Below are 22,553 nucleotides of genomic sequence, written 5' to 3' on the forward strand. Positions count from 1 at the left end.
AACAATATGTGATTTTTTCATGCACAATCAGCAGCACTTTAAATATGTCTCCAGCCTTAATGCAGAAACATTGAATGGGCATCACAATGCATAGTGTTACACTCTACAGTCTAAAAGAAAACTGCGATGTTTTTGCTTACTCTTGGACAGTTCTATTTTCAAGTTAAGGAAGGTTCTAAAGTTGTCTCTAGGAAAAAAAAGGAAGTTGAGTCTGATCACAACACAATAGCATTGTTAGTTGGACATCTATGAATCAAGATAAGCATATCAGATGTCTGATTTTACAGAGAGAGACAAGGACCTTCTTCCATTGCAGTTCCTATTTTATATATCCTCTCATGATTTTATTTAAGTATTGACCTAGCTCCTTAAAATTAGAGTGCATGAGGACGTCACTTTAGTGTCTAGATTTTATTTAAAAGATCAGTTTAAAAAATATTGCCACAAAATAATTTATCACTGATTGTGATTGGTGTTAAGAACATATTTTTTTCCCTTTCTTTCTTTCTTTCAGCTACATTTCAGCTTTCTTTTGTTGCTGCACGTGGGCTTTCTCTAGTTCTGGCGAGCAGGGCCTACTCTTCACTGCGGTGCGTGGGCTTCTCATTGTGGTGGCTTTTTGTGGAGCATGGGCTCTAGGTGCGTGGGCTTCAGTAGTTGCAGCACGTGGGCTCAGTAGTTGCAGCACATGGGCTCAATAGTTGCAGCACGCAGGATCTAGGGTGTGAAGGCTTCAGTAGTTGTGGCGTATGGGCTCAGTAGTTGTGGTGCATGGGCTTCATTGCTCCATGGCCTGTAGGATCTTCCTGGACCAAGGATCGAACCTGTGTCCCCTGCATTGGCAGGTGGATTCTTAACCACTGTGCCACCAGGGAAGACCCAGAACATATTTTTTTTTTTTGGTTTTTATTGTTTTGCTTGACATTGGCATTGTCCTTGAAGTGGTTAAATCCTAAACACTGTAGCTAGACTTTCTAGGCTAAAAGCCTTATTCCATTATCCAAAGTTTTTTGGCCTTTGGCAAATTAATAATTTGTAATTCAGTTTCCTCATCTATAAAATGGGAAGAGTACCTATCTTGCAGGATTTTAATGAAGATTAAATGAGTAAATGCAGTGCTTTGAACAGTGTCTGACACTAAATAAGCATTATGTTAGGATTAGCTATAATTATTAATCTCATTATTTATCATCATCATCATCAGATTGTGTTTTAAGTTTGTTCTTATCAATAAACCCTTGACTTAGAGCTTCAAGGTTACTAAGATCACAGACTTTTAAGTCCATTAGCTTTAGATTCAATTCCTAGTGTTAAGCTGACCTTGGACAAATTAATAAACCTTTCTAAGCTAAGCCATAATTTTTTAATCTTTAAGTGAAGGTAATGTTGTTCACCTCATTGTGAGATCACAAATATACAGTGCTTAACATTGTGCCTGGTACATAGTATTTTATAAATAGCTATTATTACTTCTTGCATCATGGTATACATGGAAGGAGCTCTTGAGATCATTTAGGCATGTGTTCTTAGTTTCTGGAGAAGAGGGAGATGAGCTAAAGCAAGTAGAAGTGAGGAGGCAACATTAATTAACATTGAAGAGATCCACACAATCGGGCAGAATAGATTTTAGCAATGCTTCCATTTTTGGACATGATCTCTAGCTGCATCTGTTGATTATTGAAAATATTAGATTTGGGGATTCTCAAATGTAATTATAATGTGTAGCACATGAAGCAGAAGAAGCCTTTAGGCTAAATTCTATAAATGGTTGCATTTCCTGGTTTTGCCAGCTCCTTGTGCCGAAGCCTTGACTGGAGTATTTAAATAGGGCACACTTGGTGGGCATTTATGTGTGTGCGTGCTCATGCATTTATACCTGAAAAGGTTCTTTAGCTTGGAATTGTGTGAAGGTAACGAATGGGTCTATTAAAAATCACTGAACCCACAATCTGCTGTGATTATTAAATATAGTTGCTTAACCTTTGTTTATATAGGGCCTCTTATAAAGGATGCACAGTGGATTCATACAGGCCTTTTATTCCATCTAAGTAACAGCATTGGGTTACTGTGAATAGATGGTGACCTCTCTGTGGGCTTGGACTGAATCAGCCTCGGCTGCCATTGTCCTCTCTCCAATGTGCCAGGATGCCTGCTTCGTACTGCATGGTCCTGAATACCATCTGGCAGTGGCTTAGAATTTTGCTTGTTAAGTCCAAGTTTGCTCAGTCATGCTTCCGTTCTCTGTCTCTTAAATAAGTTCTCCACATCAATAGGTTTTTTGACATCTACATTTTCTTCCCCAACTTTTTCTGCAAATTCTTTTTTGGTAGGAAAAGCTACTTGCTGTTCAGAGTAGGAATTGAAAATGAATTCCCCTTCGTTGTTCAAAACCAGTTCCCATACTTACCACAAATCAGACACCTCCCAGTGGTGCCCCAGGGCAATTGCTTGTCAGTCATACCATCTTTATAGTATGTGAATGAAGTAAGAATTAAACAACCATGTGTATTTGCTTTAAAAATCCATGTTAGGGGACTTCTCTGGTGGCACAGTGGATAAGAATCTGCCTGCCAATGCAGGGGACAGTGGTTTGATCCCTGGTCTGGGAAGATCCCACATGCCGCGGAGCAACTAAGCCCATGTGCCACAACTACTGACCCTGCGCTCTAGAGCCTGGGTGCCACAACTACTGAAGCCTGCGTGCCTAGAGCCCGTGCTCCGCAACAAGAGAAGCTACGCAATGAGAAGCCCGCGCACTGCAACGAAGAGTAGCCCCCGCTCGTCACAACTAGAGAAAGCCCGCGTGCAGCAACGAAGACCCAATGCAGCCAAAAATAAATAAAATTAAATCTTAAAAAAAAAAATCCATGTTAGTGTATTAATCCTTATTATGCTGTCATACAGAGTGAAATACTAATGTCAGCATGACCAGAATATTCTCTCCCTATAGGCAGACCTACTTAGGAGGTTAAATTATGTTCCCAATGAGTTTATTAATTTGTAGCGAGAACTATATTTTCCAAGGAACTGGGCGCCTACATTCACTGGCAAGTACATACAGTGTAATTTTCAAGTCATTTATCACTCATTTTCCACTAACTCTGAAGGAAATAACCACTAAGGAACACAGAATGGGGCTCCCTTTGCTTGAGAGCAGCCTGCAAAGGCAGAAAGACCGTGGACTGCCAAGTGAATCTGAAAATGGCTCCTCATCAAAACAGTATCCACAAAGTCTGGGAATATAGGGAAAAGAGCACACTTATTTGACTTTTTTTTTCAGTATAACAATTGGATCCTTGCTTTAAGTTTTTATGTACTTTATAAGAAACAACGTTCTGGAGGTTTAAGAAAAATATTGATAATATTATTTGAAATTTTAACTAGCAAATTAAAAAAAATAATTTTATCATGTTTCCTGACATTCTGGATACCCTACATTATTTTGACTGTGGTAGTAGATCTTGTTTCCAGTGGAAGGAGAGAAAACGTTAAAATTCATTGACTTTCTGTAATCTTCATGCTTTCATCTCTCTTTCTATACTTCTCTTTAATTTCATGAAACTAGTGTGATCGGATGGCATCTGTTTCCTTTGGAAATATTAGTCGAAAACGGAATTAGTCCGCAGGAAAGTGGGCCTAGACCCCTCAGGCCCACTTTTCATTTAGGATTTGATGTTAAGAAGTTAGAGGGGCCCTGAAATCTCTCTATTGACCCAGACCTGCTCAATATGGGGCTGAGGAACTAATTAATAATGAAGGGTGTATTTGTCTGGGACATTCTCATCCACACTCTTTGTTCTTTAGAAATCTAGCAGGGAATTGGAGGAGAAGAGAGGTCAGCAGTGTGTGGCTGGCCTCTGCTTCTCTCAGAATTATGGCTAAAATCTATACATTGCAGGGATAAAGAATGAAAAACTTAATCTCTCTCTCTAGATACAGATACAGATATAGATATAGAGATATAGATACACACACACACACACTTTTTGGCCACTCTTACTTATTATGGTAGCTGACTAAACATCCTCTACATACTCATGAGTCCCAGCTCCCCAAAATGCAGCTTCCTCTTTCTTGAATTTCTGAATGCCTGATCAGTGGGTGTTTCTCTACAGATGTTCTTCAGATGATCCTTGTTAGTGAGTGATTCAGAAAGATCAGGATGCTAGTAAGTAGAGGGCAGGAATCATGACTTCATCTTCAATATCCAGAACTTAACAAGTATCTACCACATAGCAGGTGCTTAATAAATGCTTACTGAATGAATAAAAGGATGAATGAAATGATATATAACTCCTTATATACTTTGCACCCATTTATAGGTATGATCATACAGTCAACCCTACAAACTTAAGGCAGTGTAGACAGGACTGTTACTCTCTAACCCTCCAAATTTCCCTCACCCATAAGACTGCACGTCACCCTGTTGAGACATGTTTTCCTCTCAAGGTTGATGTTTGTTATAACCTTACTTCACTTATTTTAAGAATGTACTTTTGAGTTGGAAGGAGAGAAGGCTGTCTGAGATCCATCATGACCCTCGTGACAAGCTATTGATCACAGAATTGAAGAAAGCTTTGATTAGCACATTTTGGCAGTTTGTCTTTTTGAATTTAGGGTTTTGAGTTATCTTAAATCAATTTTGTTCATTACCTATTGCCAGATCCTCCCACCGAACAAATATATTTTTGTTCACTGTATTTTATTACAATTGATATCCTGATGTTGATTTAGATGTGGTCCTTCTGTGATCTCTCTTAATATAGGAGCCAGAATGATGGAGACATGGATGCCTCCAGTCAGTTCAGTAAAGAAGACTCATGGCTATAATCACATTTAAGAAACTGCCATTTCTCTGTGATGACTTGGAAATCAATGGCAGTTCAGAAAATAAAGCATAAACTGTGCCATTTAAATCCTAGAATCTGATCATTATGGTTTTTTCACCCTCAAACTAGTGAAGAAAATCAGTTTTCTCCATGTGGTATTTTAAAATATAGCTTAATTAAGCTGTAATTTTATAGCACCATTTACCATGTTCATGATACCAATTACTTGGAACATTTTTTTTTGCTTCTAATTTTGAAATGTGTAGTAGAGTTTTCTATCCTTAATCAACTTTTCTCAATATAAGAATTGTTCCTGGGGCTTTCCTGGTGGCGCAGTGGTTGAGAGTCTGCCTGCTAATGCAGGGGACACGGGTTCGAGCCCTGGTCTGGGAAGATCCCACATGCCGTGGAGCAGCTAGGCCCGTGAGCCACAACTGCTGAGCCTGCGCGTCTGGAGCCTGTGCTCCGTAACAAAAGAGGCCACGATAGTGAGAGGCCTGGGCACCGCGATGAAGAGTGGCCCCCGCTTGCTGCAACTAGAGAAAGTCCTCGCACAGAAACGAAGACCCAACACAGCCAAAAATAAATAAATAAATAAATAAATAATTTTTTTAAAAAAAGGAATTGTTCCTGTGCTTTGTTTAGCCAAAGACTACTTTAGAAAAAGTTAAGTTGACTTGTTATTTTACAGTGTAACAATTTCAAGTGTAGTTTATTCATCTGCAGCCTCTAAGATGCAAATTATATAATGTTCTTTCTTTATACTTCCTATTTGCTTTTCTTTGTATTTATATCTAAGCTGATTGAAATCAATGGTGCAAGTATTATTTAGTTGTACTAATGACAATTATGAGATACCATAGGAACTTACAAATATATTTGCACCTAAGCATAGTATCAAGACATCCAAACTGGTATAAAAAGGCTTAAGTTATGTGGACTAACTTGGGGACAGTCAGTTGTGAATTTGTGAAACCATACAAAAACAGAAGATTTCCAAAGAAATATACTACAGTAGTAAATTGCAGCAAATTTAAACTCAGAGTCAAGAGACCCAGCTTCTGGTCTGAACTCTGCCGTTAAGTTGGCTGTGTGACCTTGAGTGAGCCACATAAGGTTCTTGATACTTGGCTTTTCTCCTCTGAAATTAAGGAGTTGGACTCCACCTATGAGCTCACATTTGATATCTTTCAAACATAGGTAGTAATTTAGATCCTGAAATAGGTCATAGTGACTTGATATCAATTGTTATCTATCTTATCATTTGTCTTCACAACATGCCAGAAACCAGATTTTTTCCCTCCAAAGCTGATTGGCAACACCTTTTATGTTTACACTATAAATTTGCTTAAAAGTTTGTGTACAAGCAAACTAATCATCCCAACTTGATTGACTAGTTAGTAGGTATTTAACGTTTGGAAAACTAGGGGGAGTTGTTTGTTCATTTCTCTATGCGAGTTGTCATTTTCATAATCTGGATGCAGCATTAGTTCTCAGGCAATGGCTGATGTGTGTTTGTTTTGGCATTTTCCTTCTCCCTGAAGGACATTTAAAAAAATTCTCTCAAGATGTATCGAGTAGAAAAGGGGACTAGTTTTTTATGTGTGGTTCAGAAGAACACATGGAAGACCAAAATAATTGAAGAAAAAATTTTAACAATTAGAGGTCTCTCAAATTGGAATGATTTCCTAAGGAGGCAGAGGTCACACCTGCGTTCTGCATCTGCTAAGATTTAGGCTTCGTGATGTCCTCTGACATATTCTTAAATTCTGGAATTTAGACATTAACTCCCCACCCCACCACTACCTTCTTGTTCTGCCCTTTTTTTTTTTTTTTTTTAACACAGTGTCTTAATTAGCAAGAGGAAGCCAACATCCTCTTTATTTGCATGTTGAGATGGTGAGCCTGCCTTTTTCATTCAGAATTAGATGATAGCATTTTTGATGATCATATTATCTCTGCTGTTCAGTCAGGATGCCACTTATGGCATTGTTTTTCTTTCCTCATCACATTAAAAGATTTTTTAAAATCACATTTCAACTACCAAGTACTATATATCAGTCTACTGACATTTCAGTGGGTTTTGATTTGTAGTCATGGTTATAGAAGAATAAAGATACTAATCAATAGAAACATTTATTGACTTAAGAGTATAAAGTCAACAGCATGCCTTTTATAGAGAGACTTGCCTTACATATACAGGGTTATTGAACTTTTGGATTTATAAACAAAGATAATTTATTGGGTGCTTACTTGCTTTACAAAGTAACTTACAATAGGTTTTGTTTAATTATATGTTTGATACAGTGCAGTTATTTCAGAAACACTTCCACTGCACAATGAAATTTAAAGTTACCATGTTTATCAATTTCTTTTCTCTTTATTTTTATTAAAATATCAAGTGACATCGGATTCAGTATTGATTCTCTGCACTCCATTTTTCTTTTACGCTTAGCACATCGCTGTTTACTGTTTCCAAGTCTGCGGTCTTCTACTGCATTTAAGCAAGACAGTAATCACCATTTTATGGAATGTGGCTCTTGCTACATTTATCAAGTCCTTGCAAAGGTTCCAATTCCTCCAGGGTAGCATAAGAACCAAAACAAGCATCAATTTGAAAACCAAGCACCAACACCATTTTTTTGGGGAGGTGGGTTATATTCTGTCTTAAAGTGATACGTTTTTATCAGGCAGATGTTTTCTTGCTTCTAAATTATTGTGTACACAAGCAGTGAAGTCAGCCACAAAATGCACTTCCAAACCTTTATCTAGGAGTTCACCAACTATTCTTGTTGTATTGGAGAGGATTGCAGTGATAGTGGTAGCTGTGGTATTAATGGTAAATAATGAGTAAGCTCCCATTACTGGCAAGGCCTTGTGCTGGGTGCTTTGAATGCATTATCTTTAATCTTTAACTCTAATGACAGCCTACGAAGTAGCTGTTATTATTTCCACCTCTATTTTATAGTTGAGGGGACTAAAACACAGAAGTGGAATAATCGCTGATCTCACAGTTTAATAATGGTTGGGAGGAGTCAGGAGTGACCCTTGGTCTTTGTTAAAGATGTATATTCTCTGTTAATCCATGGGTTAATATATGTAAAGCTTTTAGAACAATACTTACAAACTAAACCTTTATACAGAAGCGCTGTATACAGATTAATTAGTATTATTTCCCCTTAGTCACTTATTTGGAGATGTTATTTTTTTCTTCTTTCCAGCAGGTGGTAGTGGCTTGAGAGGATCAAAGGCTTTATCATAGAAACCCTGCTCTGAGCTTAGGTCTGTAATCAAGTTTATGAGCTTGAATACAAGAGTGTATATAAAAGAAACAGGCAGCTCTGGTGTCCTCTCCTTATTGCTCTCTTCCTTGTCGTACACATGCATGCTATTTCTTAGCTAAATATTTTAGTCTTATAGAAAAAGCAGTTCCCGGGAAAAATAGCTAATTTTATTCTGATAAACTCTCTTATCATTTTGTAATATAGATTTCCTTTTTCTTTTAGTAATCCTAAAACTACAGGGATGTAAAACGCATTAAAGTTATAGCCGACTCCAGAGTGCCTTTCCTTTAAAAACATGAAATCATTTGTATCTGCTTCAAGTGAGTTTTTAGTTTTAATTTAAATTGGATTAAATCATCTTTTATTTATTTGAGGATAATCTCAGAATTTAGTGTGACATTTCCTTTCGCAGAGTCACATTTGCTAATGTGGATCTCTCTCTGTCTCTGTCTCTCTCTCTCTGGGTCTCATTCTCTTTCTCCCGGACATCTCCCGAGCGCCTTCCAGCAGTGCCTGGTGTGGTCCCCAAGCTCCACCTGACAGCTCCATCCTGCTATGTGCCGTCCCCTGGCTTTGAAGCAGTATTGCTGGCCAAATAGTCAGCATCTGGATGAAGTGCCATTATACTGACCCCCTATATGAAAATCTGATCTTGAAAATCAGTTTGATTAGGCATGGTTTCTCCACAAGCTGGAAGGGGGTGTGACTGGACTGTCCTCTTAGGGCCCTTTTTTTCTAAGAGCCCTGCCTGAACGGTCCATTCTTACCCGAGCTATGACTCATACCAATGTAACCTGAAAATTTGGGACCAACCACGTAGCTCCCTCGGTTCACCTGCAGAATAAATCTCCCCCTTCCTTGAATAAGTGGATCCCTTCCAACAGCAGCTGACTTACCCATTAATACCATATACAGATGTGTCCATTCTTCACCTAGGGTGACCCTCTCGATATTTCATTAGATTCACCTTGGTGTGTAATGTTCTTTCTTGCTGCACTGTACAGAGTAAGAATGAGGTAGACTTCTCCCCACCACTCAGATATCTTCTACTGTCTTTTTCTGGGGGACAGGGGGTGGGCAGAGAGGAGATTTATGCAAGCCTGTGGCAAGGGTGGAATGCTGGGATTGAATATGTATCTCCTAACTGCCAGCCTCTACCTTAAAGTATATTTAGGCCTCTAGAGCCATACATCTTGAAAATTCACCAGTATGATAATGAATATTTAAACTTCTCCCATGCTGTTGTTATATATTAAGCCACTTGTTTGTGCCTAGGCATAAAGACTAAGCTGGTTGGCTGTGTAATAGATGGTAGCCTCTTTTAAAAATCCTACAGCACAATATATTTCCTTACACACCCACATTTCTTAAGTATAAAAAGGATCACTGTGAGGGTTTAAATAACTACAACATGGAGGGAATTACATTACATTTTGATCTGCCTGTAAAATGATGAGAAGAGTTTTTTATTTTCCCTTGTATCTTCTTAGGATAAATTATAGGATGCATGGCCTTTCAGTGATGTAATTAACTTTATTTAAATCAACTCGGTTTTGATGAATAGATGAGAAGTATCATTTTATAAATAAATATTGAATGACTTGTGTCACCCTAATTTAATTAATTGGTCATCTTAACTCTGCTCTTCTGGTTCATTGAAGCATTTGTACCCCTGTGTATGTTCTGCTCTGTGAAGCTTCATTATACTTTTTCCTAGTTCTAGTTCCTAGTTCTCTGTTCTCCGGGTGGATATCCACCCCATCAACATGGGGCCCATCTCATGTAGTGAATGATCTCCCTTTGTTTCCCTCTCCTGGGGTACAAATATGTACCTGTCCATTGTGTTGGGTCCGTATTCACCATCACCACCTCGTCTCTGGTTTCCATACCTAACCAGTCCCCAAATCCGTTGTTTCTCTCATGCAGATCTCATTAATACTCCCTTCCTCTCTGTATCCCGTTCCTATTTCCCTGGTCCATGTCCTCATTACTGCTCCCTCAGATTATAACCATGTTTTCCTGTTTTCTCTGCACTGGTCTTGTCCCTTCCAGTTTATTTTATATAATGTGGCCAAAATTAAAATCTATTAAGTCATTTCCCTCCCTGCTGAGGACACAGTTCAGATCTCTTCCACAGTGTTCCGGGCCCTGGTGCCTCTCTTCCCCACACCCCTGGCTCGCTGTGACTTTCCAGGTGATTGCATTTCCCCATACTCAGCGCCCTGCTCCAAGTTCCTGCTGCCTCGGGTTTCCTTCCTACCTTTGTCTTCCTGGTGAACACATTTTAGTTTTTCAAAGGCTATCAACGTTGACAGCTTCCCTCCAGCCTCACACTAAATGAGTAAATCACTTCCTCCTCTTCTTTGCCTTCATTCTTAATCATACGTCTATGATGGCACGTAATCACTATTATAAGTATGTATTTACAACGTGTGTCCTCATTAGATTGTGAATTCCTTGGGGCCAGGGCGTTCTTAGTCACCTTTGCAATTCCAGAGCCTGGAAGAGAATCTGACATGAGTATGTGCTTAATAAACATCTGTTGAATCGCTTCAATTGTCTCATAAATGTTCTCTATATTAGAGAATAGCTTCCTAGCAGAGAATTAAAAGAACAGACCTGGGGCAACTCTATAGTCTGTTATTGTCTGATTAGCTCAATTAAGAGTACAGAGCTCATGAGGCCAAGGTCTTAAGTTTCATTCCTCTCTGGTGCAGTTAACTTTATTCTTCAACTGTTAGAAACCAACTAGCCTAGTGAATACCACTGGTTCCAAGGGATGTGCAGAGTGAGAATGAATAAGGTCAGGCAAATCCATCTCAATTCTTAGACAAATTGAATTAAATATCTTCCTTATTGATGCTAAACACATACTTTTACACTTGGGTTTTGTCTATAGCACCTGTCTGGGTGCACTTATGCGTTTGACTTGAAAGTTTCTGCTGCGCTGAGGGAGCTGGTACCACCTGGTAATAGTGGTTTTGCAATGAGAGCTGTGATGGCCCGTCCACAGATCTTTATGACTGCCAGCCTCTGAGCCTCCTGTCTACCCACATGTGTCTCCGTGTCTGTCTTCCAGGTGAGACGATGCGCATTGCCTCTTCCGAGTTCGCTGATGACCCGTGCTCCTCGGTGAAGCGTGGCACCATGGTGCGAGCTGCCCGGGCTCTGCTATCGGCTGTAACACGCTTGCTCATCCTGGCGGACATGGCAGACGTCATGAGACTTTTATCTCATCTGAGAATTGTACGTATGTAGAACTTACCAAAATGTGCTTTATGTGGGTAGCAATATTGACCATGGCACTGAACTGGACCAAAGATGTTTCACTGCTCACCAGATCACTTGGTTACTCACCCAAGTGGTATGCCCCCAATTTTTCTACTACTAAAATTATATTCAATAATACATCTTTCAAAGTTACAGAAGATTCACTTGAATTGTTTTCCTTCTCTCAAAACACAGAGTTTGGATTTCCCCTTAGTTCTTGGCGTACAAAACAGTGCATCTTTCAGGCTGCAGAGGCTGCCGCGCGTGGTGTGCCTGCCTTGACTTTGTCTTGAGATTCAGAGCAGCGCTGGTCCCTGTGGTAATTCAGGCCAGGCCAGCTCTTCTGGGTAGCTGGCCACGTGACCACCTCTGCCCACCTTAATGTGGATCCCATGTTGCATTGTATTTTGTTAACTGCTCCAGCGTTGCCCTTTGGTAGAATTATGTACTTTGAACCTCCCTTAGTCTGGCAATAAAAAGAAGCCTCGTCCACAGCACTGATGGCTAGAATCAATCTTGTTGCATCAAGCTTGGCACCTAACATTCCTGGATTGGGTCTCTGGGCGCATATGTGCCCCACCAACTCCTAGAGCTCCATGATATGTGCCTTGCTTGTCAGGATTCCTTGGTTCCTTTTAAGTCTTTTGTTTCTTCATGGAAGTGGAGACTTGCCCTGGTCACAAATTTTCCTGGGTCACGTGCAACCCTCCCAGTCCTTGATAGCTAGGCCTTTCTCTGTTTTCCTAGTTGCTCACTGGTATCTAGTTGCAGCCTGGGTGGACCCACCCTTTGATGATGTAACTCAGTTGCTTAGGAACGTGGCTTCTGCCTTGAGGGTCTCTATTCCATGCCCTTATTTTCTTCTTCCATGAAATGAACAATGAGGGGGCAGGTGAGATAGGAAATGAATAATAGCAGCCTGCTCTTACCTCACCTTCCATATCAGATTTGTCCAATATGGAGGTTCATTAAGAAATTTCCAAAATCACAAGTGTTTTCTGTCAAAAAATCTTGGGCAGGGTGTTAGCTGAGCTGGCCCCAATCAAGGAGCCAAGATTTCTAAAATTTTGTATAAACTCTGCAATATTATGAAAGGCCTCAAATGCCAACATCCCCAGCCTGAGTTGCATGGTCATAAACCACAAAGAAGGTGTAGCTCTTCATGGTTTCTGTTCGGGTTCCTGAGGAGCCAGGGGACACGAAGCAGAACCTGCTTGGGAATTTTTCTCTCAGACTTTTCTCAGAGAATAGGCCTCAGAAACACGGGAAGGCTCTTGCAAGTTGGATGAGGAGAGCAGTATGAGGGGAGACTACCTATTTCACAGGATACTGAAGGGCAGTGTAACTTTATGAATAACCTTATGGCCACTGGAGTAAGACAGCCTAGGTCTAGTCTTGGTTTGGGGTCCACTTGCCAGCCTGTCCTAATCCACCACATAAAGCCTCCACAGCATAGAGAACAGACGGGGTGGTAGCCAAAGGGGAGGGGGGTGGGGGAGGGATGGGATGGGAGGCTGGGGTTAGCAGATGGAAGCTATTCTCTAGAGAATGGATAAACAACAAGGTCCTCCTGTAGAGCACAGAGAACTAGATTCAATAACCTATGATAGGGGCTTCCCTGGTGGCGCAGTGGTTGAGAATCTGCCTGCCAATGCAGGGGACACGGGTTCGAGCCCTGGTCTGGGAAGATCCCACATGCCGCGGAGCAACTGGGCCCATGAGCCACAGTTACTGAGCCTGCGCGTCTGGAGCCTGTGCTCCACAACAAGAGAGGCCGCGATAGTGAGAGGCCTGCACACCGCGATGAAGAGTGGCCCCCGCTTGCCACAACTAGAGAAAGCCCTCGCACAGAAACGAAGACCCAACACAGCCATAAATAAAAAACAAACAAACAAGAAAAAAAAAACCTATGATAAACCAGAATGGAAAAGAGCCTTAAAAAAGAGAATCTATACATACGTACAACTGAGTCACTTTGCTGTACAGTGGTAATTAACACAACATTGTAAATCAACTATACTTCAATAAAATATATGTATAAAAAAATAATAAAAAATGAAACTTCCTTAGGTCTCAGACACCTCATCTGTTAGTAGGGGGCTAATGATTGTGCAGCCCTCAGAGTTGTGGGGAGGTTTAAACTGGGGGAATTCCTTATGAAGCATTCATCACGGAGTCTGGTGCAAAGTAAGTGTTTGGTAAATGGCGGCTGTGTCACCATTGTCAGATCCCGGAACTGCAGTGCTGGCTGTTATTTCTGCAGCCCCGCCTGAATTATGTGCATCTTTTAGGCTACAGATGACTTTGTTCTCAAGTGTGTTGGAGAAAAAGTTTTGTTACCTTTCTCTTCCAGCCTGCTTAGTCTTCAAAGGCAACATTTTAAGAAAGATCTTTCCCCAGATGGACAGTCTTCCTTTACCAGGAGAATAGGACTGAACCTAAGGAAATTAACTTATATGTTCTCTGTGCCGTGGAAGGCCATTTCAAGCCCCTCTTGAGGAGTGATGAAGGCTAAATAGTCTCCCCGAATGGCCCACACGTGGAGGGTGCTTGTGCAAGCGGGGCCTGTAGTGTGATGTACGGCACCAGTTGCTGCCTGCAATCCTGCCTCTACCCACCTGTTTTGACCAGTGCTGTCGGCTGATAATATCACACTGCAGCCTGTCTTAATGTGGAGTCAATTATATCCTCTTCCCGACACAGCAGTTTAAGAGAAGTTTAAAGAAAAAAAAAAGAAGATTTAGCACAAAATATAGAAAGGTCAACCCAGCAATATTAAGTAGTCCTGTCAGACTGTCAGTAGTAAAATTAAAAATGATTGTAGACTGAATAACACATTTGTTCTACTGAAACCGCAGCCTCTGCAGGGAACAGCGGTGGCAGAATGGTGTCCTCTTGTGGAGCAAGTGGGGAACTGCAGCTTCTGGTGCTATTGCTGAATTACTCAGGTGGCATGTGTCATACTCGGGTTCAGGTCAGTCAGGGTTTCATACGATGGGACTATTGTTCCAATCCCCTAAAAAAGACAATGTGTCAACAATTCTTTGCAAATGAACATGGTATATAATTCTTCTTAGCATTTTTGTTCTTTTCTATAGAAGCACATCCTCTCATAAACAAGTGTTGTCTGCCAGCATCTACTTATTTGTTTTTAACTCAAGATGAAGGAAATATCTTTATGTATTTTGATGGAGCAGGTTAGAAATTATCATCTATACTTTTATCAAGACTTCTTCCAAATAAAAATGAGTTTCTTTACCAAATGGATGATAGAACATAGGTGAGAAAAAGAGTGGCAGGTGCTTTCTAACGATAATAAAGCAGTGACTTGATTTGGGGTTGGAACATTGATTAACACAGTATAAGGAGTCCTGTAGCTTCCTGCCGTGTTAACCACTGCATAGGTATTTTACCTTTAAGCATTTCAGATAATATTTTACTTTTCATCTTTTAGGCCATATGCCAAAACTTTATTGCCGTTCTTTGCAGATATTGATTTTTCTCGTTTCTGAGTAACTTACAGGAATATGGAGGGAATTGCCTTCTTATCAGAAACTTATTTTCATGTTTTTCCATCAATAATTCACTGAGTAGATGAAGGAGAGTCCATTTATTCTCCTAAAATGCCTGTCTTCATTTTCTGCCCTGCACCCTCTAGGTAATTGTTGGCAAATTGAGTAATCCTGAGCAAAAGTCATTCACCCTCTGAAAATGAGTAAAGAACTGGGAATTCTGCAGAGGTTGTGTGATTTGGCAGTGTGTAGGTTTTTGCATTCTGCTACCTTAAAATTACATTTGCAAACTTAAGTTTATATGCCTGCTAAGGAGTCCATCTTTTCATATAACACATAGATATTCTAGCTGCTCATATTAAGCTACTTGCTCTATTTTGCAAGTCTTTGTGTGTATTTTAATGTTGAGCTCTCTTTTGAATATGTTATATTAAGGATTCGTATGACTGCTGAAGGTTTTTGCTACTGTAGTTATTTTGAATTCAGGAGGATAGTGATGGAACAGTGAGTGACATATAGTTCAAAGCCGAGTTATCGCCAAAGTGGGAATTTGATGTTCCTGAGCGAAGCTAAAGGAATCATTGCACATCAGATATCATTAAAAACTACTGAATTATAATCACTTGTATTGTTGAAGTTACTGGTGAGTGATTCCCTAGAGACACCTGGTGTATCCTGCAATCAGTTGACATTATCCGTGTGTTAGATGGAGATGTGACACTTCACGCTTTGAAAGGACTCCTGCATTTCAATCAGTGATCGAGAAGAGCGATATTTATTTTCCCTAAACTCTGAATGAATGCAATCAGAGTATATTGTCCAATTCTTAGCGTTGGTGATGTCATTACACACAAACTCACCTAGCCATGTGTGTGTCAGAGGAAACAATCACTTTTTTCTGTACTCAGGCTGAGTCCTGGAATAATGATGTTCCCGATTATCTCAGAATTTCTCCCTAGAAAGTCAATAGCAAAATGAGAAAACACAACCATTTAGTCAACTTCTCAGGAAATTCAAATTATCTTCGAGGCTACCAGGGGACAAATCTAATGCTGCTGCCCCATTGTTGGTGGGTGAGTTTAATATTACCTGTGATTTTTGTGACATTAGCATTGAATGGTCTTAGTGAGTCCCCAGTAACATTATTTCTCAGTAGTCTGCTGTTTTGTCCTGCAACTCTGATGTGGCTCTTTTTTAAAAAAAAATTTATTGAAGTATAGTTGATTTACAATATTTTGTTAATTTCTGCTGCACATAATCAAGGTATAAAATATCCTTGTCTCTGATTATAAAGGTAGACGTTACTGCCCAGGTTCTTGGCACATGTTTTTCATCAGAGCTGTCATGGCATTAACTTCAGCTGGTTTATTTGGAATTTATTTATTTATTCAGTTATCCTTTCAAGAGATACTTATCGGATGCCTACTATGTATAAGACATTGTGCCAAGATATATGACTTCAAAGGTAAATAAGACTCAACTCCTGCCTTCGCAACTTTATAAGCTGGTAGTGGGGGAGACATTAAGAAAGAGTGCAGTACATGTTGTGAAAATTGCGCATATTGCTATGGTCTCACCTGGAAGGAAAACATAATAATTAGGATGTTTTCCATTTTAAATAACAGAAACCCAACTCAAGTTGGCCTTTCCAAAAGGGAATATATTGGCTCACCAAACTAAAAGTCCAGAGGCAGGTAGCTTCAGGCAAAGCTTGATCAAGGTACAAACATATGACAAGGACCAGGTTTCTATCTCTTTTTCCTCACTAAGGACACTCTTCTCTGTAGGCCCTTTTCTCAAAATCTCAAGGTAGCTGCAAAATATTCTCAAGATTACATGTTTCTAGACTATAGTTAGCAAAAAAGAGGAAATTCTCTTCCCAGGCAGCTCAAATAAAAGTTTTACAATTTTGTTAGTCATTTTGGCCTCTAAATCAGGTATACATCTCTGAGTTAATTATTTAGAGGGGGCGTGGGATGTGCTGATTTCTTAGTTTGGTCAGCACTGTTCCTCTCCCTCATCACCCCCCAAGCCAAGGATGGGATCAGTTCAACCAAATGTATTGTTGGGTGATTTGGGATAATGTGAAGAAGGGTGATGTGATTGGGAGAGGGAGGTGTTAGGACTGGGGCTCAGTGAACTGAATGAGATTTGCCTTTTCCTGAACTAATTGTTCAACCACAGATTGAACAGGCTGGAGTCACAAGCCCAAGCCTGAAGCTGGGGGCTGAGAGTTGAGGGTGATTGGGAAGAGGTTGGCCCCATCAGAAGAGTGGGGAAGGTATCATCCTGTCCAGTAGTGAGAGCAAAACTGCACAGTAATTTGAGCAGGGAAAGCTTAATATAAAGAATTATTAGGGGCTTCCCTGGTGGTGCAGTGGTTGAGAATCCGCCTGCCAATGCAGGGGACACGGGTTCAAGCCCTGGTCTGGGAAGATCCCACATGCCGCGGAGCAACTGGGCCCGTGAGCCACAACTACTGAGCCTGCGCGTCTGGAGCCTGTGCTCCGCAACAAGAGGGGCCGCGATAGTGAGAGGCCCGCGCACCGCGATGAAGAGTGGCCCGCGCTCGCCGCAATTAGAGAAAGCCCTCACACAGAAATGAAGACCCAACGCAAACAAAAATAAATAAATTTAAAAAAAAAAGAATTATTAGCTCTAATAGATTAGAGTAACAAGGAATTGTCTAGGAGGACTTAAAGAGAACTCTAGGGAATCTAGGAATGGCAGATGGAAGGAGCAGCCACTCCCTCCAGGACTGAGATAGAGCACTCTAGGGAGAGCCCACCCCAAACCAGGGCCAAGATCCAGATGTTCCTATGTCACTGGATGACAGAGAGGCCACTGAAGTGCCACACAAGCCAACAGAACTTGCTAGAACTCTGCCCTTTAGGGTGTCAAGGAAAACTGTGCGTGGAGACATGTCTCACTAGAGGCATTCCACTACAGAATCACCCATGGGGGTCACCTGGTGTTGGAGGAACTACCCCTGCTGCCGAGCCTGTCCAGGGAGCGCTCCAGGACCAGGAAACAAAACCCCTTCCTCCTTTGTTGCCTGTCAAACACTCTCTCCCTACAAAGCTTAACACAGGAATAAGATGTAAAGGGCCCAGCTATGTGTTCACAGAGCAGGCAGAAAGTATGAAATTTAGATTTGATAACCAGCCTAGGGAGAGAGTGAGTCACTGCTCCCAACTGGGATGCTCTTGCCATAAGAAGGGAGATGGATCCAGGTGGGACAAAAGATTTCACCTACTGAGAGCTTCACAGACGGAGGAAAGAACAAAGGCATGAGAGTGAGGGAGGGACTTGGAGCATCCACAGTAATATGGTTGATTGATTCTGTTGTTGGAGCAGAGAGGGTGAGGTTGGGAGGGGCAGTCACAGAGTTAGAGAGATACAGGGTGTGGAGTGTCTCGGTTATCATGATAATTAGTTTGGACTCTACCCATTTGTTTAGACTCTGTATAGATTATGGGGAACTGCTGAGTAGTCCTAAGCATTAGAATCAGCTTCGTGATTTAGCCAAATAATTTTGGTAGCAATATGGAGAAGGAATTAGAAGAGGGGTGAGCCCAAGCAAAGAGACAGATTGAGAGATGATTAAAATGATCCAGGCCAGTGAATGAAAGGAAAGCTGAGTGAAGGCAGTGGCAGTGTGTACTGTGAAGGGGTAGATTTTAGAGAAATTAAGAGGTGGAATCACTAGAACCTGGAGACTGATCACATGGGGCAGGACTCTTAATGAATCTTCATTATCAGCTGATCAGTACAATCCAAACTGGACTCCAGCAGCTTTACAAAACCATCCTTTTTAGGAAACTGAAGCAGCACAGCCCGGGAGTTAAAAGTATGAACTCTGGAGCAAACTATCTGGGCTCACACCCTGGTTCCTGCACTCTCTTGCTGTGAGACCTCTCAGGCTGGCTGTGTCACCCCTCTGGCTGCAGTCTTTCCTCTGTAAAGAAGAAACAAGAAAACTATCAGCTTCAAAGAGCTGTTTTGGGGGACTAAATTAGATACATGTAAAACATTTGGACCAATGTCTGCTACATCATAAGTAGTCAGGGACATTGGCTATTGTCATTTTTCTTGTACAAGCTGAAAGTAACTTTGGAAATGTATCAAGCTGTATTATTGTACTTTATAAAGCATGGCACTTTATGAATAAATGATGCTAGCATTTAATCATTCTTGCTATCTGATGAAATCATTTTCTTCACTTTTGAACAAGGAAACAGAAAATTTAATCAAGAAGGCCAGCTTATCCTTAGGAGGCAGAAAGATAAAGTATGATGTTGCTGAGATATCCATGGTCAAACCAGAGTATATGGCTCAACAAGTAAAGTAGTTAAATATAGAATCTTGTCTTCATTCATTCATTTACTTGGCCAACTCCTATTTCCAAGATAACATCTTTTAAATTTAGCTATAAATCCAGGTCCTAACAAGAGAGCTTTGTGTGACTTATTAGTTTCATTAGTGTCACTTAAAATCCAATCAACTGGATATCAACTGAAGGACCCTGGAATGAGGTCAGTCTGTCCAAACGGAAATGATCATAACAATGATTTGTAGCACTGGTATGGGCAGTGACTGTGGACAGGAGAACAGGATCACACGGTCCAGGAGGGGAATCAGACTCTTCTGTTCCTGCTGTACCCATCCCCGTATGCCTGCCTAGCTCCTCGTAGGTGCTTAATAAGTATTCATACTTAGTAAGTATGAATTCTCAGACTACTTTTTTACATCAAAATAAGTAAGTGCAGTTTCAGTCAGGAAAATTGGAGACTGATTTGATTTAATGTAATTAATTTATTGTTTTTGGCCACGCTGTGCAGCATGTGGGGTCTTAGTTCCCCAACCAGGGATCAAACCTGTGCCTGCTGCCTTGGGAGCACGGAGTCTTAACCACTGGACCACCAGGAAAGTCCCGGAGATTGATTTAAAGAGTCTGTCTCAAACAATTTGACAGAGCTGTCGACTAAATAATAGTGACAAGTAGGCTTGCTTTGGAAATGGGGGTAAGGGCTATTTCAGACAAACTCTGAGAAGACTCAAGATTTTAAGAGTTTTAAGGGACAAGCTCTGAAAATAATATCTAAATCCAACAAATAGGGAGGAAATTTTAATATCCTGTCTAGAAGTTCACCCTTTTCAGCTATCCCCATCCCCAGAACTCAGGCTCCAGTATTAAGGACAGGAAGACCTGCCAGAGCTGAGGGTTCTCACGTTGGTGTTCGTCAGCCCAGGCCGGCCGTGGGAGGAGAATAACTATCTGTAGGGTCCAAGGTCAGGAGGGCATTTATTACAAGAAAGGACGTGGCAGCTGCCTCTAAGGGCCCCCTTTATCAGCTTGTTGGAAGTGACTTCCCAATCCAGCACACAGAGTACCCCAAACCTCCCCTTATAACACCTCCCCCATGAGCACCACTCTTCTTCTCAGAACCATCACACAGCCTGCCATCTGTGTCCTTCCACTCTTCCCAGGTCCCTGTCACCTGCAGACATTCCAAGAGCAAGATGTAGCCTTTCCTCTTCACAATCATTCAGGAAAAATGCAAATAGGTACGAAAGAAAGATCTTCTATCTTCCATAAAAGATGAGAATGGAAACCTAATTTTATCTGGAGTCTAGATTGAACCCCCATCACCATCATTCTAAATAACTTCCCTTGCTTGCTGCAACTCTTTCCTTAATGAAATGTTAGCCTATTTAGTAAATTTAATGATACTGTCATATCTATGGAGGAAAAGATTTGATGATATCCATTATCACTGGCTTATATACACTATTCTCTTCCTGCACTCAGTGGAACTTGGTGAGGAAGTTGGATTAGCCACCTTTGTGATTGTGTCAAGTTAAACAAAGGTGTATTTCTATAGTACTATGTTAATCTATGACTCTTTCTAGCCATTTTAATGGTCATTTGGATTTCCGCATTGTCAGACAATGAACTGTCTGTATATTGTCCTTTGATTTGGTCTAAACTACAAGAGCCAATTGGAATTCTGCAGTAGACCCATACATTCTCTGTATTTCTCATTACTCTTTCAGAGCTACCATTTCTCTTTTTCTACTGCCACTCTCAGAAGCCTGTACTAGTTGAGGCCTCTCTACCAGACTCCCTTCAAAACTAAGAACTTTTGATTTTGCAAACATAGTTCTGTCTTGTGCCTTATTCACTCACGATTATGTTCTTGGCTATTTCCACTGATCATTATTCTGTTCACCCTAGTTGATGCCACCTTACATGGCAACAAAACTTCAAATTCACTTACTTCTCGAGGCTCAATATTTTCTCTTCTATTGGATGGCAAGGTGTAAACTCAGCTTAAAATTACAATCCCTTTAGTCCCAGATTTAGAGGTGATGCCAAGAAGATTGGTTGCAGATTTAAGCTATCTCAAACTTTTTGCAGCCCAGGAGTTCCTCCAGTTTTTGTTTGCAAAACATTTCCTCCTCTGAAGATTTCTAAAGTTTGTTTTTCAATTCCATATTTCTTAAGTATATTTTCCTTTATTTTTCTACTTGAAATTAAAAGTCCATATCCCTTATTAAAACCATAACTCAAAATACAATCAATGTAGTATTTTATAAGCTTCAGGAGTTCAGCAATTATTATCTTTTATATACAAAATATATAAATGTTGAACAAATATTTATTCTAATTATAAACGCTTCTTGGGGTACTTTTTCCCATTATTTTATTTAAATGTGAATACGTAAATGTTTTCTTTTTAACAAACTAGCATTTCTAGCATGTTTAATAATATTGCAATACTATCCAGTTATAAATATATTGGATTTTTTTTTTTTTATTGTTTCAGGTGGAGGAGGCCTTGGAAGCTGTCAAAAATGCTACAAATGAGCAAGACCTTGCAAATCGCTTTAAAGAATTCGGAAAAGAGATGGTGAAACTTAACTATGTAGCTGCAAGAAGACAACAGGTGGGAAAGATTTTGGAAATCTAGGGGAGAAAGTGAGTGAGTTTAAGTAACCGTGTAGCTTTGTAGGCCTGGACGGTGGATCAGCTGCATCTGCTGGCTGTCAGATCATCAGATGCTTTAGGAACCTGTGATCGCAAAGGCATCTTCCTACTCGAGCCTGTTCTGGCCCTACCGTACAGCACTGGTACTCCCTGGGTACTCTCGGGCCCCTGTGTGCTTACAGTAGGTCAAAGGCCACCTGCTTCACTGGTGGGAACCACCACACCAGCCCTACCACACTCTAACCTTTCTTTTTTTTTGACTTTTATATTTATTTTTTTATGGAAGTATAGTTGATTTACAATGTTGTGTTAATTTTGGCTGTACAGCAAAGTGATTCAGTTATACATACATTGATATATACATTTTTTAATATTCTTTTCCATCACGGTTTATCTCAAGATATTGAACATAGTTCCCTGTGCTATACAGCAAGACCCTGTTGTTATGCACTCCATGTGTAATTGTTTGCATCTGCTAACCCCAAACTCCCAGTCCCTCACTCCCCCACCACCCTCCCCCTTCACGACCACAAGCCTGTTCTCTATGTCTGACCACACTCTAACCTTCTGTTCACACTTGGAAAAGCTCCCGATTGAAATATAAAGAATATCAAACTGTGGTGTGATGCTGTGGCCACTCCCTGGGCACTGTCCTTAGCCCTCACTT

At 40.6% G+C, this 22,553-nt stretch overlaps 1 protein-coding gene across 1 annotated transcript in view; it reads left to right on the forward strand.

Moving 5' to 3' along the window:
• The window catches only part of LOC133074642 (catenin alpha-2-like), a 783,943-nt gene that overhangs the window by 363,046 nt on the left and 398,344 nt on the right, over positions 1-22,553 (forward strand). The window contains exons 4-5 of the mRNA XM_061168567.1: positions 11,193-11,359; positions 21,726-21,845. Coding sequence (XP_061024550.1) covers positions 11,193-11,359; positions 21,726-21,845 — 287 coding nt within the window. The remainder of the gene's footprint in view (positions 1-11,192; positions 11,360-21,725; positions 21,846-22,553) is intronic.

This window comes from Eubalaena glacialis, chromosome 14, assembly GCF_028564815.1.
Source record: "Eubalaena glacialis isolate mEubGla1 chromosome 14, mEubGla1.1.hap2.+ XY, whole genome shotgun sequence".
In the NCBI taxonomy this organism is placed as follows: domain Eukaryota; kingdom Metazoa; phylum Chordata; class Mammalia; order Artiodactyla; family Balaenidae; genus Eubalaena; species Eubalaena glacialis.